At 44.2% G+C, this 17,106-nt stretch overlaps 1 protein-coding gene across 1 annotated transcript in view; it reads left to right on the forward strand.

Annotated features, from left to right (window-relative positions):
* Window positions 1-17,106, forward strand: part of SLC6A19 (solute carrier family 6 member 19) — a 1,531,867-nt gene that overhangs the window by 852,078 nt on the left and 662,683 nt on the right. Inside the window, exon 7 of the mRNA XM_069219637.1 lies at window positions 8,576-8,704. Coding sequence (XP_069075738.1) covers window positions 8,576-8,704 — 129 coding nt within the window. The remainder of the gene's footprint in view (window positions 1-8,575; window positions 8,705-17,106) is intronic.

Here is a 17,106-nt window from a genome sequence, read left to right on the forward strand (position 1 = left end):
TGGCCTCTAGGGGTAAAAGATGCCCTACTGATGTGGGACCCTCTAACACTACCAGTGTCAATAGGTGCCCTGCTAGGTGGCAGGACTTTGTAATAACCCTCCCCAGCTTCTACAGGGAACTCCTCTGCCTTTCCGGGGTTTCCACTGCAGCTGCTGCTGCTGCCAACCCCTCAGACAGGATTCTGCCCTCCTGGGGTCTAGGCAGCCCTGGCCCAGGAAGGCAGAACAAAGGATTTCCTCTGAGAGAGGGTGTTACACCCTCTCCCTTTGGAAATAGGTGAGCAGGGCTGGGGAGGAGGAGCCTCCCCCAGCCTCTGGAAATGCTTAGAGGGGCACAGATGGTGCCCATCTCTGCATAAGCCAGTCTACACCGGTTCAGGGCTCCCCCAGCCCTGCTCTGGCATGAAACTTGTCAAAGGAAAGGGGAGTGACCACTCCCCTGACCAGTACCTCCCAGGGGAGGTGCCCAGAGCTCCTCCAGTGTGTCCCAGACCTCTGCCATCTTGGAAACAGAGGTGTTGGGGGCACACTGGACTGCTCTGAGTGGCCAGTGCCAGCAGTTGACGTCAGAGACCCCCCTCTGATAGGCTCTTAACTCTATTGGTAGCCAATCCTCCTTTCTTGGTAGCCAAACCTCCTTTTCTGGCTATTTAGGGTCTCTCCTCTGGGGAATTCTTCAGATAACGAATACAAGAGCTCACCAGAGTTCCTCTGCATCTCCCTCTTCAACTTCTACCAAGGATCGACTGCTGACTGCTCCAGGACCCCTGCAAAACCGCAACAAAGTAGCAAGATGACTACCAGCAACATTGTGGCGCCTCATCCTGCCGGCTTTCTCAACTGTTTCCTGGTGGTGCATGTTCTGGGGGTCACCTGCCTTCACCCTGCACTGGAAGCCAAGAAGAAATCTCCTGTGGGTCGACGGAATCTTCCCCCTGCTAACGCAGGCACCAAAAGACTGCATCACCGGACCTCTGGATCCCCTCTCATCCTGACGAGCATGGTGCCTGGAACACAGGAACTCTATCCAAGTGACTCCCACAGTCCAGTGATCCTTCAGTCCAAGTTTGGTGGAGGTAAGTCCTTGCCTCCCCACGCTAGACTACAAAACTGTGTACTGCATGATTTGCAGCTGCCCCGGCTCCTGTGCACTCTTCCAGGATTTCTTTTGTGCACAGCCTAGCCTGGGTCCCCAGCACTCCGTCCTGCAGTGCTCAACCCTCTGAGTTGGACTCCGACATCGTGGGACCCTCCTTTTGTGACTCCGGTTACACCAAACTTCTAAGTGCCTGCTCCAGTACTTCTGCAAGTGTTGCCTGCTTCTGCTGGGACTCTTTGAGTTGCTGAGCACCCCCTCTGTCTCCTCTTCCAAGGGGCGACATCCTGGTCCTTCCTGGTCCCCAGCAGCACCCAAAAACCTCTACTGTGACCCTTGCAGCTAGCAAGGCTTGTTTGCGGTATTTCTGCATTGAAACACTTCTGCAACATCCAGCACGCTGTGGGACATCTTCCGTCCAAAGGAGAAGTTCCTAGCCCTTTTTGTTGTTGCAGAATCTTTGGCTTCTTCCACCCAGAGGCAGCCCTTTTGCACCTTCATCCGGGGTTTCCTGGGCTCCTGCCGCCCCTGGACACTATTGCGACTCTTGGGCTTGGTCCCCGTGCCTTGCAGGTCCTCACATCCAAGAATCCATCTTCAGTGTTTTGCTGGTGCTTGTGGTTCTTGCAGAATCCCCCTATCACAACTATTGTGTCTTTCTGGGGTAGTAGGATAACTTTACTCCTACTTTTCAGGGTCTTGGGGTGGGGTATCTTGGACACCCTGACTGTTTTCTTACAGTCCCAGCGACCCTCTACAAGCTCCCATAGGTCTGGGGTCCATTTGTGATTCGCATTCCACTTTTGGAGTATATGGTTTGTGTTGCCCCTAGACCTATGTTCACCTATTGCATCCTATTGTGATTCTACATTGTTTGCACTACTTTTCTTACTGTTACTTACCTGTTTTGGATTTGTGTACATATAACTTGTGTATATTGCTTACCTTCTAACTGAGGGTACTCACTGAGATATTGTCATAAAAATAAAGTACCTTTATTTTCAGTAACTCTGAGTATTGTGTTTTCTTATGAATTTGTGCTATATGATATAAGTGGTATAGTAGGAGCTTTGCATGTCTCCTAGTTCAGCGTAAGCTGCTTTGCCATAGCTACCTTCTATCAGCCTAAGCTGCTAGAAACACCTCTATTCTTCTAGTAAGGGATAACTGGACCTGGCACAGGGTGTAAGGACCACAAGGTACCCACTATAAGCCAGGCCAGCTTCCTACAGATGGTTCATCAGGATAAGCAGACTACACTCCAGTTCCCTTTGTGTCACTGTCTAGAGAGAGGTGCAAACAGCCCAACTGTCAAACTAACCCAGACAGGGAATCCACAAACAGGCAGTCCCAGAATGGTTTAAGCAAGAAAATGCCTACTTTCTAAAAGTGGCATTTTCAAACACACAATCTCAAAACCAACTTTACTAAAAGATGTATTTTTATATTGTGAGTTCAGAGACCTCAAACTCCACATGTCCATCTGCCTTCAAAGGGAATCTACACTGTAATCATATTTAAAGGCAGCCCTTATGTTAACCAATGAGAGAGATAGGCCTTGCAACAGTGAAAAACGAATTTGGCAGTATTTCACTATCAGGACCTATAAAACACATTAGTATATGTCCTACCTTAAACATACACTGCACCCTGCCCATGGGGCTACCTAGGGCCTACCTTAGGGGTGTCTTACATGTAAGGAAAGGGAAGGTTTACGCCTGGCAAGTGGGTACACTTCCAAGTCGAATTGGCAGTTTAAAACTACACACACAGACACTGCACTGGCAGGTCTGAGCCATGTTTACGGGCTACTAATGTGGGTGGCACAACCAGTGCTGCAGGCCCACTAGTAGCATTTGCAGGCCCTGGCACCTCTAGTGCACTGTACCAGGGACTTACGAGTAAATCAAATATGGCAAATATGGAAATCCAGTTACACATACATTTTACATAGGAGCACTTGCACTTTAGTACTATATAGCAGTGGTAAAGTGCCCAGAGTAACAAAAACAACAAGAGTCCAGCACACATCAACAACCTGGGAAACAGAGGCAAAATGTTAGGGGAGACCACGCCAAGGATGCCAAGTCTAACACATTCTATATCCTCAAGTTTGGCCCATGGCTCTTTTTTATGGCCGGCGATTAGAGACAGTGCCCGCTGATCACCGCTTTGTAGGCTTCCCACAGAGTTTTGTTTGATTTTACTGAGTTTACGTTCTTAGAAAAATAGTCAGTGATTGCTTTTATGATTCCCTCTCTGATTGGGGGTAGCTTAAGGTACCAGGGGTTGAATCGGATTATCTGGCCACAGGAGTTCTTGTTCGGTCCCAAGTTAGCGCAGAGTGGCGAGTGATCAGAGATATCCAGGGATGGGTGTTGAAACTCAGAGTGGGGTTGGGGAGGGTATCACGGGGTGAGAAAGTAGTACATTTGGGAAAGGCTACCATGTGCCCCGAGTAATATGTAAATTGCTGTTGGGTGGGGTGGTGGGTGCGCCAGAGATCTATCAAGCCAAATGCCATGAGGAAGTCTGAGAGTGGGTGCTGGGATGGTGATGTCTATCAATGGGGCATCTGGTCCCGCACCTTATTAAGCACTAGGTTGAAATCACGCCCTACAAGAAGTGTGCCTGTGGGCAACTGGAGAAGGAGATTGCCAAGATCAGCAAACAGCTGGTCCTGGAGACGGGGGAATGACATAAATGGAGCAGATGTTTATTATGGACCCTCCCCATGTACCAGATAGTGCTGCAAAGCGGGTGTGTGCGTCTGTCCACTTGTGTTGGATAGTGAGTGGGAGGGATTTACGAACAAGGATCCCCACTCTCCTGGAGCAGGAGTGTGTTATCATTTTGTAGCTCCACCTACCGAGTATGTGGCATGCATTGCCCAGGAGGTTGTTTTCCTGGAGTAGAACAATAATAGCAGCATGGCGCTTCATGTATTGCAAGACTAATTTATGTTTGATTTTATTGCCTAAGCTGTTGGCGTTCCAGGATAGGAACTTTATCTTAGGTATATGTGGCGGCCCATCCTGTGTGTAAAGTAACTTGGTCCCTGTCCCCACCGATTACCCGTTTGTAAGTGTTATCTGAGAGGAATCATGTTCAAAGCCCCATTGTCTGGGGAGTAGTTCCCATTCTGTCTCCAAACCTAAAAGTACTGAAAAAACATTTACTTTAAAACACTGCCATGAAAACCATTCCACCCTCCCTGCTGCCCTTCATAGAGGGTAATGAACTTCCCGCCCCTCCAACATTGAAGAGTGCCTATTTCCCCAAAGTGGTGTGTAAACAAACAAGGGGTAACGGTGACAGCCAAGGTGGTCCCACCCCAATTAGCCCAATCCTGAAAAAATGTTTTTGTTGCCCATAAAAGGAAACTGTGACATATATGGAAGAACAGTTGTGGCCTATACAGCTCTAGGGCTGTGAACCAGGGTGATGTTACCGTTATGATGAGGATATATTAGTTCAATTATTTTCTGAGACTCTGTTGTCTTGAGGTTCTATAAGCCGGGAAGCTCTCTCATCTGAAAGGTTTGGTGGGTCGTGTTCCGGTCATGGAATTGGCTGTGCCTGTTGGACGAAGAGTTAGTCAGTTTCTTCCCTCAGCGGTGAGGGTGGATGGAGAATTTCGAGGGCCCGACAGTTCTCTATCCCTCGAGCCAATTCCTTGCCCCGCAGGCAAAGCAAAGAACCTAAGGGGCAGATCTAAGAAAAGTGGTGCTACATCCAGTGCTTCGCCACTTTCCTGGCGTCCTTTAGCGCCCCCCCACGCCACCATGTGTGTGCCGTATCTAAGATATGGCACAGGGTAGGGGGCAATAGCGTCAACATTTTTGATGCTATTGATGTACTGTTCAGGGTTAGCACCAACATTTTGCCGCTAACCATGAACAGTAAATAGGGGCCATTGTAAACAATGGTGTGCCCCCTTTTAACGCCTGCTCTGAGCAGGCGTTAAATGTGCTAAAAAATGATGCAAAGAAATCTCACAGATTTCTTTGTGCCATTTCTTCGGCCCCCCCTAACGGGGAACACCCCCTTTGCATACATTAAGCATGGCACATGCATAATGTAGCGCAAAGGGTTACAAAGTGTCATAATGCATGCATTGCGCCACTTTGTAAATTTGGCATGGTCAAAAGGCCACTTTAGCGCCGCCTTAGCGTAAAAAATTTTATGTTAAGGTGTCGCTAAAGTGGCGCTAGGCCCTCTTAAATCTGGGCCCAAATCTTTCCCTCCACTGACATCCACAGCCGCGCCTGGAAAAGCATTGTGTGTTTTAGGCCCTCGTCATGGAGGGCCTGTTTCACCTCCAAGAAGTGACGGTGGTGCTTCTGGATGTGCAAGGTAAAGTCAGGGAAGAAATTGATGGAGGCATCCTCCAGGTGAATCAGGGGGGCACTGCTCGCTGCTTGCAGGATGACGTCTCGATCCGGAAAGCTGAAGATCTGGCAATTATAGTTAGTGGAGATGCGCCTGGTTTTGGCATGGCACCTGCGACCCTGTGTGCGCATTCGGCAGAAAAATATTTAGAGAGGCCATGTGGTTGTAGTTGGTTCAGGATAAGGTCTTTAACTAACAGATCTACTGCTGGGCTCTCTGCCTTTTCAGGTACACCCATGATACAAAATGTAGCGCTGTGAGCGCCCCTCCATATCTTCTATCTTTGCCCAAGAACCTCCTTTGCAGCACATAGTTCTTTTACTTGCTGCGCCGCAGAGTAGGGTCTTCTCTTAGGAGGGGGACCTCAGTCATGAACGAGTCTGAATGCCAATTGGGTGCGTCATGTTCTGACAGGTCACGTTCTTCACAATGCAGAGGGTCCTCTGACCTTGTCTTATCGGGAGTTTCCTGTGGAAGTGTGAATTTGTCTAATTTGGTCTGGTAGGCAGCACGGGCTCCCTTGCCTCCCATCATGGTTGTCCTCAGAAGGGATTCCAGTGAAGTATCGCTGGGTGGGGGAACAACTGGCCAACACCATCCCTGCTGCCTGCCAGGGGACCCCAGCAGTGTGGTCGCCCTGTGGCCTGTCTGGTCTGTTCACGTCAGAGCCCTCCCCCACCAGGAGGACAGTTGGGATGTGTGGAGCTAAAGAGGATGCCAGTGGTCAATGTGGAGCCACGGGTCGCGACCCAGTGCGAACGCTCCTGCTTGAGGCCGGGTCTGGCACAATGTTAGGCGATGAGAACGGCCCTTGCAAGGGTAGGTGAGTTACTTGTCAGCAGTGACCCCGATGGCGGAAAAGTGGACTGAGTCCCTTGTCTGGTGCTCAGGCAGCTGGGGTCCCCAGAACAGCATCTCAGTGAATAGTTCCAGCAGTGGGCAGTGGAAGAGGCCCCTAGGTGTCACCAGCAGCATGATTTAGGGCAGTTAGCACTGGAGGATGGCAGGGCTTGTATAGATCAGGTGGAATGGTTTTGGTTGTACAGGAGGGCCCTGTGGATGTGCTCCACCTCGTGGCACTGAGCCGGATGTGTAGGCTCAGGGATATATTGCCTAGGGCCCCTTTTGTCTTACCAGGGGGTTCTGGGTCACCGCCCCGGCTCCAGGCCTCGTACTGCTGTCTCCATGGGCAGAATATACAGCCGCTTCTTTGAAAGGCTGAAATTCCAGGTTCTCATGGGATCACTTCAGTGGTATGCCCCTGTGTGCTTTTTGTCAGGACCTGAAGAGGAGAAAACAGCTCCCTTGCACCACTGGTCTCACAGCGCCTCCTCTCCGGAATGCAGTGGAGTTCAGCCGATAGGCATGCAGGGAACGTCAGTGGACAGGCTGCGTAGACAGGCAAGGCCGCGGTTGCCCACATGTAGATAGGCCGCAGGCGGAGTTGCTAGTTGGCTCCATCAGATGCTATGATAACCTACCTCTGTGGTGTCCTGAGTCACTACACCACCAAATCTCGGTGGCAGGTCTTGGATGCTGGATCATGAGCTGGATGGTATCGGGTCTGGCCGATGGGATGGAGGAACCTTGTTGGCTTGTGGCCATTTTCCTCGGCTGCCGGGCACACCCCGCCCAAATCAGTTATTCTTGACTGGGTCCTTAATGTGACTGTTGCTGTGTACACAAAAACTGCTCCTGACTACAAAGAACAGCGTTGTGGGCCTGACAGTAAATGGCATTACATCTGTAGTTAAGTCTTGAAGAGAAACAAAATGGAAGCATTTGAGGTAGCACAACACGTCATAGGACTTTGGATGCTGCCTGAATGACTTGAGCATCATCTGACACTAGCAGTCGACATTTTCTGTACTTTAGTCCGCTCTCTAAATTACCGTGGTGCTGAGTATTGTGAAATTAAGTACTATTTAACAATCTCGAAAAAGCTATTTAGTAGTCCTTAACCACTTACTTTATAATTCACTCTGGACACCATTTATTGACATCCATTAAGAGCATTTTGTATGACATATTTCCCAGCTGTTCAGGTATCAACTGTTGAAACTTTAGGGTTGCAAAGTGACCCTTTAGTTGAAATTTTGGTGCCTAACAAAACACCACATAAAATAACATCTTAATAACATTTATAAGATTTTTACTAAATCTCCTTTCAAATCTTTGACATGTGATTGCTGTACTTTTCACCTCTTAAAATACAAGCTCGTTACAAATACGTTTCATCCTGTATTAGGGCCTATTCACAAATGTTTGCTGTCATCTAAATGCAAAATATTCACTTGTGTGTTGTAATTCCCAATCCTGATTCCCAATTCCTAAATCACTATTTGGTGAATTTTCCTTGAACAAAGTACATTTCTGAATTTCAACATGCACACATTTAGCTTTAGGGAAGAGTTAGTAGACACTCCTGGATGTGTCCACTTGTAAAAATTGGCAAACACCTACAAACATACTTGTCTCTGTGTACTCACGAAAGATCTGGAGGTAGTTTCCCACCCCGGAAATGCATGTTGCTTTACCTGTCAAAGGCATGCATACGTGTGATTCTAGGGAGAGTAGGAGAAGAGGTTCCCTCATGTTAACAAAAGTTTCCCTCAGGAGAAATAAATAAAAGTTAAATATGCAAACACTTGTAGAAATATATATACATTTTAGAATTCAAAGACATCAATATATAAATTGGCTGTATATTATGTTTGTGTTGTAACTGTATGGAGCTTAGCATCCCTCCATGCTTTAGGATACAGTGGAAAGTGTATCTCGGGTAGTCTATTGTAGATATTAAGAAGGACTTTGGCAAGCCATAGTCTGGCAAAAATAGTGCACATTTTTTTACTAACTGGTGTGGTGGCAGATCCATAGTTGCATGATACTGACTTTACCTTTCGCTTTGTTCTCTCCACACCTTCTCTCTCTCTGCTGCTAAAACATCACCAAATGGTGAGTTCAGAAACTAAACTACGTCCATTGTCTACATTGGGTGTCATGATGTCAGTTGCACTAGTTCATGATGCATTTGATATTACTTCCAAATTACAAGAATAACTTAGTATTTTTATACCTTTGCAGCAACAACTGTGAGAAAGATGCTGTCATCATCTCTGTTATCAATGGCTGCACATCTATTTATGCAGCAACCGTTATCTACGCCATCATTGGGTTCCGTGCGACAGCTAGATATGATGACTGCTTTGACAAGTAAGTCACTGGTATTTATTTAAAAGTACTATAAGAAATGTTCTGCAGGTGCATGGTTATGAATGAGATTGGTATGGCAAGTGAATGCGAGGGTTATGGTGGATACCATGCCCTATTTCTTACACTTTGCAATACTCTTGTGAAGTTAGCAAGGGATAATTTTTTTTTTTTCTGAACAAGAAATTATACAATTTAGAGAATGAGAAGTGCTTCCCTTTGCTTTTTTATTTATTAATTCGGTCTAGAAATTTAGACCATTAAAATACAAAAAGAGAAAAAAAAGAACACTCTTACATAATAAAGTATTGCATAGTAAAATTTGCACCATTTGAACGTAGGTAATATCGTGTATTCCATTTACATTTGTATAAGATGCTATTCCCAACTTGTCTTTGTTATAAACTGTATTATTTTCTTTAGTATGTAGTCTATTAGATTGTAATACCTCGCATCCTGAATTGGGAGGTGGTCACCATGACGCGGACGTGCGTTTGACTGCAGGGTGATGGATACAGCCTTACTGAGTAGTTACATTTTTTTAATATAAAATTATGTATTTCAATTATTGTTACCTTTTGTGTAAATTGCATGGTTAATTGCTGTTCTTTTATAGTTTCTCACATTAATTAGCATTTTCATTGTGTTGTTTATGGACAATATGTGGTCTATTGTCATTGTGTTAACGTATTATATATATTTGTCAATATATAGCGTCTCACTCTAAGATGGCGCCCGTGCTCTGCCGTAGGTTAGCAGTAGTGCTGATCTGTGGACGCGCTGTAATTCACATGCGCGTACCAGCTTGCTTTAATAGCGTTTGCCAATGGCGGCAGCGGTAAACGCTTATCGGGCAAACGCGGGACCGAATATTCGGACTCCTGCTCTTTGAAAAACTTATTTGGGTGAGTTTGAGAGGGGCATTATTATTTCAATTAAGCCCCGTTTTGTCTGTAGTGGTGGTGACTTGAGTGCTATGTTTGATTATTTCAGGTTCATTTTAGGTTTTGAATGGATTTGCAAGCCTTATGTTTTGATGATAGTAGTTTGCGACGTACGGGTAGGTTATTTGAATATATTGCACTTTGGGTTTTTGGTGGTGCACATATAATCCTATTTTGTTTTTTATTCCGATTAACTTTTTATATGGTAAGTTTGATATTAATCACATCTTTTTTGCACAACAGTGTTCCTCTAAACGCCTATTGGTTGGTGTATTTGAATCAATTTTGAATGTCAGCGAGGTATGTTTTCTTGTATTGTTGACTTTAGGTGATGATATGGGGATACACACATTAGTTGGTTGCTGGTGATAGTCACTTGTTAATATTGACAACTATTTATTGATATTCACCATTTTGCAGTCATTCTCGCTTTTTTGTGGTGTGGTTGATCACTTTCACCTTTCGGATGTGAGGTTTAATTATCAATTTGTACATATAAGATATAATTAATTACATTAGTGGAGTAAATATAACTGCTATTGATGTAAATTTTGACACCATTGAGTTTTGGGAGATACCTATTTTCAGTTGTCTGTACTATGTATATGGATGTTCTTTCTTATCATTATTTTGTTTTCAATGGTAAATGTTGCTTTTTGTTATGTTCTATAGCCTTGAAAAAGTCAAAGGGGGTATACTCCCCTCGACGAAACACGTGTTGGCTGTTCTTCGCTGCCTTTCGCCATATTAAAGACGGATTGATTATGTTTATGGGATCTTTTTTGTTCTTTTTTCTATAATGTTTCTTTATCCATTATGTATTGTTGGATTGTGTATTTCTAAAAATGTAATGGTTAGTTTATTGTTATAGTGTGCCTAGGTCCTTTCTTTTACAAATTTTGTTATAGCTGTGTCTTCACAGATTTTGGAGGAAGGGAAGAATCCTCTAGGGCCGGGAGCACCTAAGTTTATACTATAGGGGACAGTTGGGAGCGCTTTCTTTTCCCCTTTATTTGTTCTTCCCATTCTGTTGATTGTTGGAACATAAAACCTGCAATCATATAAATATCGACAATGTGCTGGTTAGCATTAAAACTTTAGGCATACTTAAAAACACAAAAAACTGTATAATAAGTACTTGGATATTAAGTTTTTGTAAAAAATGTAAATATCATATCAATTCGACTAAAATAACATCTCTATAAATTTGTAAGGTCTCATCTTTTCCTATACGGGGATAAAGGTTCGTAACAAAGAGATTCCTGAAAAGACCTCATAAAAGTTTGCTAGAGTTCACTTCAATGGCATAGTACCTATTGTATCTAAAGATTTAAAAATTAAACATCAAAAATGTAAATTTCATGTAAAAACCACCTTCTGTATGCAAGAAAAGTGATTCAGGAACCCGTGGCTGATTTGTACCGACGACGAATAGACCAGGCTTCAGTTAAGTATTTGGAGACTGCGCTAACTACCAGTGAAGAAGTATCGTATCTACATATTCTGGTGGCGTTAGCTCGGTCCTGCAATAATAGGTTTTTACAGAGGGGGATAATCCACCTCCCTCTAGGGCTCTTGTAAAGGGGGCAGAAACACAGCATGTGCTCAGTTGTTTCCTTGCAATAATGGCAAAATATGCATCTGTCAGTCAGAGAATTATTTGATGGCCAGCGAGCCGTGAAGCTATTAATCAGCAGGATGCCATATCTTAGCTGGAGAAATAGAGTACGAGCATATGCAGGTATAGGGAGGTCCATGACGCTCTCGGACCGGGGTTCATGTTTGAGCTTCCCTTTGCTTCTTTTCTCACTCCCCGTGTTTCAAACACTTTTCTAACGTATTACCACCACTGCTCTAAAAAACTTTTGCCAAGGTTAATGATCCAACTAACACTGCAGAACACTGATAATGAATAACATATGTTAGAGGATTTTGTACAGTCATAAAATGCATAATATGGACAGAAGTTAAGTGAGTAACTTCTATTTGTCAAAGATGCCTCATAGCCTTGTAGCAGTATTACAATTTAAGTTGATTTAAAATAACGGTTTGTTAAGCTGTAACTGAACATTAAAATTCAATGCCATTAAAAAAATATGAAATCCCTCACTGCTCTTAAAAGCCAGTAAAAACCTACCCACCGCTCATATTACATCCAAAAATTCAATATTGAATACAAGTCTTATTGCATCAGCACTTGCAAAAATCCCATAATTTTTTAAAACAGGTTTTTTAAAAATGATGTTATACGTATAAACAATATACAGTCAATTAAAACATGAACAAAGAGCAATAAACTCCTAACACATGTGGGAGGCTGGCCTGATTTGTAGTGGGTATCTTGGGAACTTACATCTTGTACCAGGTCCAGTTATCCCTTGTTAGTGAAATGTAGAAGTGTTCTAGCACCTTAGGCTGATAGAGGTAGCTGTAGCAGAGCAGCTTAGGCTGAACTAGGAGACATGCAAAGCTCCTGCAATACCACTTATAGTTACACAGTACTTCTACACAAGTAAAGACAATACTCAGTGTTACCAAAAATAAAGGTATTTATTTGGGTGACACAGTACCAAAAATATATAAGCGACAATACTCCTTCTGGAGGTAAGTATTATACACAATATATACACTATACACCAAAATTAGACAAGTAAATAGTCATAGAACAATGCAAGCAATTGGAAATACTATGGATTGCAATGGGAGAAAATAGATCTAGGGGGAACACAAACCATATACTAAGAAAGTGGAATGCGAACCACAAATTTTCCCCTAGACAAGTGTAGTGTGTGCAGAATCGCTGGGAGAGTAAGAATACAGTAAAGGTAAGTAAATTACCCCACCCCACAGCCCAGAAAAGCAGAAGTAAAGTACTGCAATTTTCCATAGGACACACTACACCTCGTGATTGGGATTTTGCAGCAGCCAACCAAGTCTGCAAACAACAAATGGTGGATTCCTGGACCTGAAGACCTGCAATGGAAGGGGACCAAGTCCAGAAGTCGAAAGAAGTTCCAGGAAGGACAGGAGCCCCTGCCAACCCAGAAGAGGGTGCAAAAGAAGAGTTCATGGTTAGTTGAAGACTGCAGGAATGCACCCTAGGAAGATGGCAGCAGGTTCCTGCATGATGCAAAGGATGTCCCACGACGTGAAGATTGTTGCAGACATGATTTCATGTTGAAAGTCGTCAACAAGCCTTGGCTATGACAAAAGTGTGTTTTGCATCAAAATGGCGCTGGATGGACCCAGGAGGGACCTGGAGGCCTCAACTCTCTCAGCACTTTAGAGAGCCATCAGGATGCCACCCAGCACCCCCGGAGGTCCCAGGACACGGGGACAAAGAAGGTGCAAAATGCAGTTGATGCAGCACAACAAAGGAAGGTCCCACTCCGTCGGAGAACAACTCAGCGAGTTGAGCGTCACAGGATAGAGTGCTGGGGACCTGGGCCAGGCTGTGCATGAAGGAATTTGGCAAATAGTGCACAGAGGCCTCAGGAGGTGAAGAAGACACAGTACACAGGGGTACCGTGGTTCCTGGGAAGGCAAGGTCTTACCTCCTCCAAATTGTGTCAGCAGGACCTCAGGACAGTCTATGTCAAGGGTGTCCACCCTCCGTGTCCTTAGGAGCACGCTCGTCACTGTCAGAGGAGTCTAAGGGTATCAGTCATCGTCTTGGAAGGTGCCTGCTGGAGCAGGGGAGTGACTCCATCACCCCACAGGAGATTTCTTCGGTCCTTCTGGTGCAGGATGAAGACAGGGAGTCCTCAGAGCGTGCACACCGTGGAAACTGTTGCAGTTGCTGACTTGGAGCTGAGGTTGCTGAAGAAAAGTATCTCTTGTGGATACTTTGTTGTAGTTACAGCGTTTCTTGGAGCAGGCTGCGGTTGATCCAAGGTCAGAGGAAGCTGAAGTTGTTGCAGAGGATTCCTGAAGGAAACTTGCAAGCAGAATCTGAAGAGAACCCACAGGAGAGACCCTAAATAGCCCTGAGAGGGGGATTGGCTACCTTATCAGGAATGGACCTATCAGGAGGTGAGGTACTGGGTTTTTCAGAACCGGTACTGATCCGGTAACCCAGCGGTGCCAGGGTACACCCAAAGACCTCGGGTACTTTCCTGATTCAGACTACAGAAACTCAGAGTCTTCTAGGTGAAGTCAAAGATCGAATTTATTGGCTGCAACCAATTGACAAGTGTCCTAGAAGTACAACAGCACGATTTGTATGTTCTCAGGAGACTGTGTTTCAATGCAAAGTCAGGTTTCCTTATATACAGTTTTTTAAGCTTCAGGCAAACATTCTTGACATTTTGGCTGGTCATTCACATGTTTTTACTACAAAGGAAAAAACAGTGTCATGATGAAACCTTATATTTCATGTCATCCAACCCATAATAAATTACCCGGCAAGGCCTAGTATTTTACATCAGATAAGTGTGGACCCCCAATAAAAACGGGCACCTCCCCCTCGTAAAGTAAGAAGAAGAAAAGAGCAGGTGCAGGTGTGAGCAAGATTAGGCAGGGTGTGTGAGCGATAATAAGGGTTTTATGGCATGGTGTGCCTTGATGCTATCTGATTCGGCCACTGGGAGAGGGACTGACCAAACAGGTTTGGCCTGAGGCAATGGTTCCAGCTTGCCCAGGCCAGAGAGAAGTCAATCAAGGTGTACGTGTCCTTGGAATCAAATCTGACTGTATTATAAGCCTATGTGAGGGCAACTTTTAAAAATGGCTGCTGTGTATAAAATGGGAGCCACGAGTGCAGGACGAAAATGGCGATTTCGAGGTGAAAACGCTGCTGGAATTGAGCGAAAATGCTCATGCTTAGTGTACTAGTCATTATCGGTCTTTTGATACTAAAATCGTACTGCTGTGGCAAAGTAAATTACATGGGTCCAGAATTTTTAGAACCACAAACCCTCCTTTTGCCCTTACATAGGCAATAAACCTATTCTCATGCTAATCTGAGTCCAGGTCTATGTTTATAAGGCCATGGAGATGTTGCTGGAGCAAAATTCTAGTACTTGGTAACTCTCTCTGGACAGGTCTCCTCGAACATGAAGTAGCACAAAAAGGCCACATATGGCAGGACAAAATAAGGAATACCTCTATCTGCAGTAGGTGGCATAAGATCACACACCCAACAATTAGTGATGTTCACTACTAACTAGTGTTGATGCAGAAGCTGTACAAAAGAATTGCTTACGAATTCTGATCTTCTAACCTGCTCATGTTCAGGAAAAGGGTGAAAAGAGTGCAAAGAAACAATAGTAGGAAAAGACATAGGTTGGGAAGTGGGTGCAGAAGTCAATTGAGTAGAGAAAAACAATCCTACCCATAAATGACAACGTCATGTTTAAAAGACACTAGAAAACACGTTATTAAGAACATATAGACAACGGGAGAAAGTAGTGACCACTATGAAGTAATAATTTTTCACAACCCTAACCAAAAAGCAAATCCTAAAATTATCTAGTAACATTTTTAGGGCTCCTCTGCATTTCAGTAATTTTTGTATGTTCAGGTGGAACAGTGGTGACTCTCATCAGTGCTCTAAGGTGAAAAGGGGGTACTCTTTCCACAGAAAATGGACTTTATTCTGCTTTTACTAAACAGAATAGTACTTTAAAACAATGCCAGCAAAACAATCAGTCTCCTAACACCTAGTCTATACAATCACACGGAAACCTCTTGTGAAACCAACTATGCCCAGAGTCCATTCAAAAAGCCTCTCTGGCAGGCTTCTATTGTCCATCAAATTTTCTTTTGTTGTTTTCTTTCGCATGGGCCTCTCAATTCAGGCCTCTTCGTGAGAAAATACTGCTTAGTTGGAGTGCCCTCCTGGCAAACACCCACAGCTCACTCGAAAGTCTCAATGTCTTAAAGCAATGCACCAGTGTCTCTCCTCTGTGGCAGACACTACAAACAATGTGCTCTTCATTGATCAAGGGCACAAATCATCTCGTGCAGAGGCAAGCACCATTAATTGGGAAATAGCTCAAGCTCAGCAGCACTTTCAGACTCCAACACTCATTATTTAGTGTCAGAGGACGCTCAAACTGCTCTTTCATGGGCACCACAATATAGTGCCTTTTTCCAAACTTGAAATCTCCGGTGCACTGCCCTTCTTCTGTTGGAGCAAAGAAAAGGGGGTGTGTGGCCAAAACTCAGGCCAAGGGGCTCAAGGGATTGCACACTGTCAGAGGTTACCAGCACATGACAGGTAGAGAAATGAAACCTCAAAACAGCTCTGCCATCAACAACAGGAATCCTTCTCTTTAGCTCTTTTACACTGAAACTTTGGTTTTGTGATGTCCAACGCCGTCTGATGGAGCAAGTACGATACCATGCGCTGGCGATCGCTGTCCAGCTTTGCTACTTTCTGGGTGCTGAGACTGTAGGGCCAAGACGTCCGTCTTTCATCTGTAGCTGTCACTGATGGGAATTAGGCTTAAATCAATGTCCTGCAGGTTATTATGACTTGATACCCGCAGAATCTAGTGACGTAGGAAATGTGCCACAGTTGTTAGTTTCCTTCAATTTAGTTAAAAAAAACAATTCATGGTTTTTAACAAGGGGACTGCAAGCAGGTGGTCTGCAATCTTCAAAGGAGTAGCCATACACCATGGGCATAAAATACAAAGACAAAGGCAGAAGGGCAAAACATGGTCTCTAACATCTTTAATTGGGTTCTCTCCATTATTCTCTGCCATCTATAGCTACATGAGAATTCTATCTGAATGGATTTCCTCACACAGTGGCATTGTCTAATGGGGTAAACACATATTTGCCTCAATGATTAAGTCTAGGTGTTCCTCCTTACCTTAGAACATCTCAATAGAGAAATCACATGATACCGATTATCAGGGACATGTAGAAACCTTCCTTTAAAAACTGTGCATCAGGTGCACTATGCAATACACAGGCTAATAGTCAAATGTGCAAACAAAAAGACAAGAACTAGAGGGTCCTGATATTTGCATGATTAGGACACATCTGATCCCACCAAAAATTAAAGTAGCAGGAACAGAAGGGAACCGAAAACCAAATTAAAATAGACATTGAAAATTCGTCATGTTCAAAAAGGTAAACATAAGATATCTCCTATTGAGATGGAAAACTTGTCTTACTATAATATTGAGTCAGTTAACCAGTCTATCGCTACCCTGACAGTCAGGCTGGAAAACATTGAAGCAGGCCTAAGGCAAATTCTTGAAAACCAGTCTGGTCATACCAAAGGGAATTATACATAACATGGGGGTCCCTGGTACATCACTGCAGTCTGGAAATGTGAACCTGAACAATACATCAATAATAATAAAAGGGCTGACTGGTGAAAGGAATTCGAAAAAGAGAAATGGGACTAGGACATAGCTAAAATCTCAATAACTAAGCATGATGCGACATTGGTCAGGGGAAGTAACAAAAGAAAAAATCTATAGGAAGAACAAAAAAAATTATTTG

This window comes from Pleurodeles waltl, chromosome 2_2 (genome assembly GCF_031143425.1).
Source record: "Pleurodeles waltl isolate 20211129_DDA chromosome 2_2, aPleWal1.hap1.20221129, whole genome shotgun sequence".
Lineage (NCBI taxonomy): Eukaryota > Metazoa > Chordata > Amphibia > Caudata > Salamandridae > Pleurodeles > Pleurodeles waltl.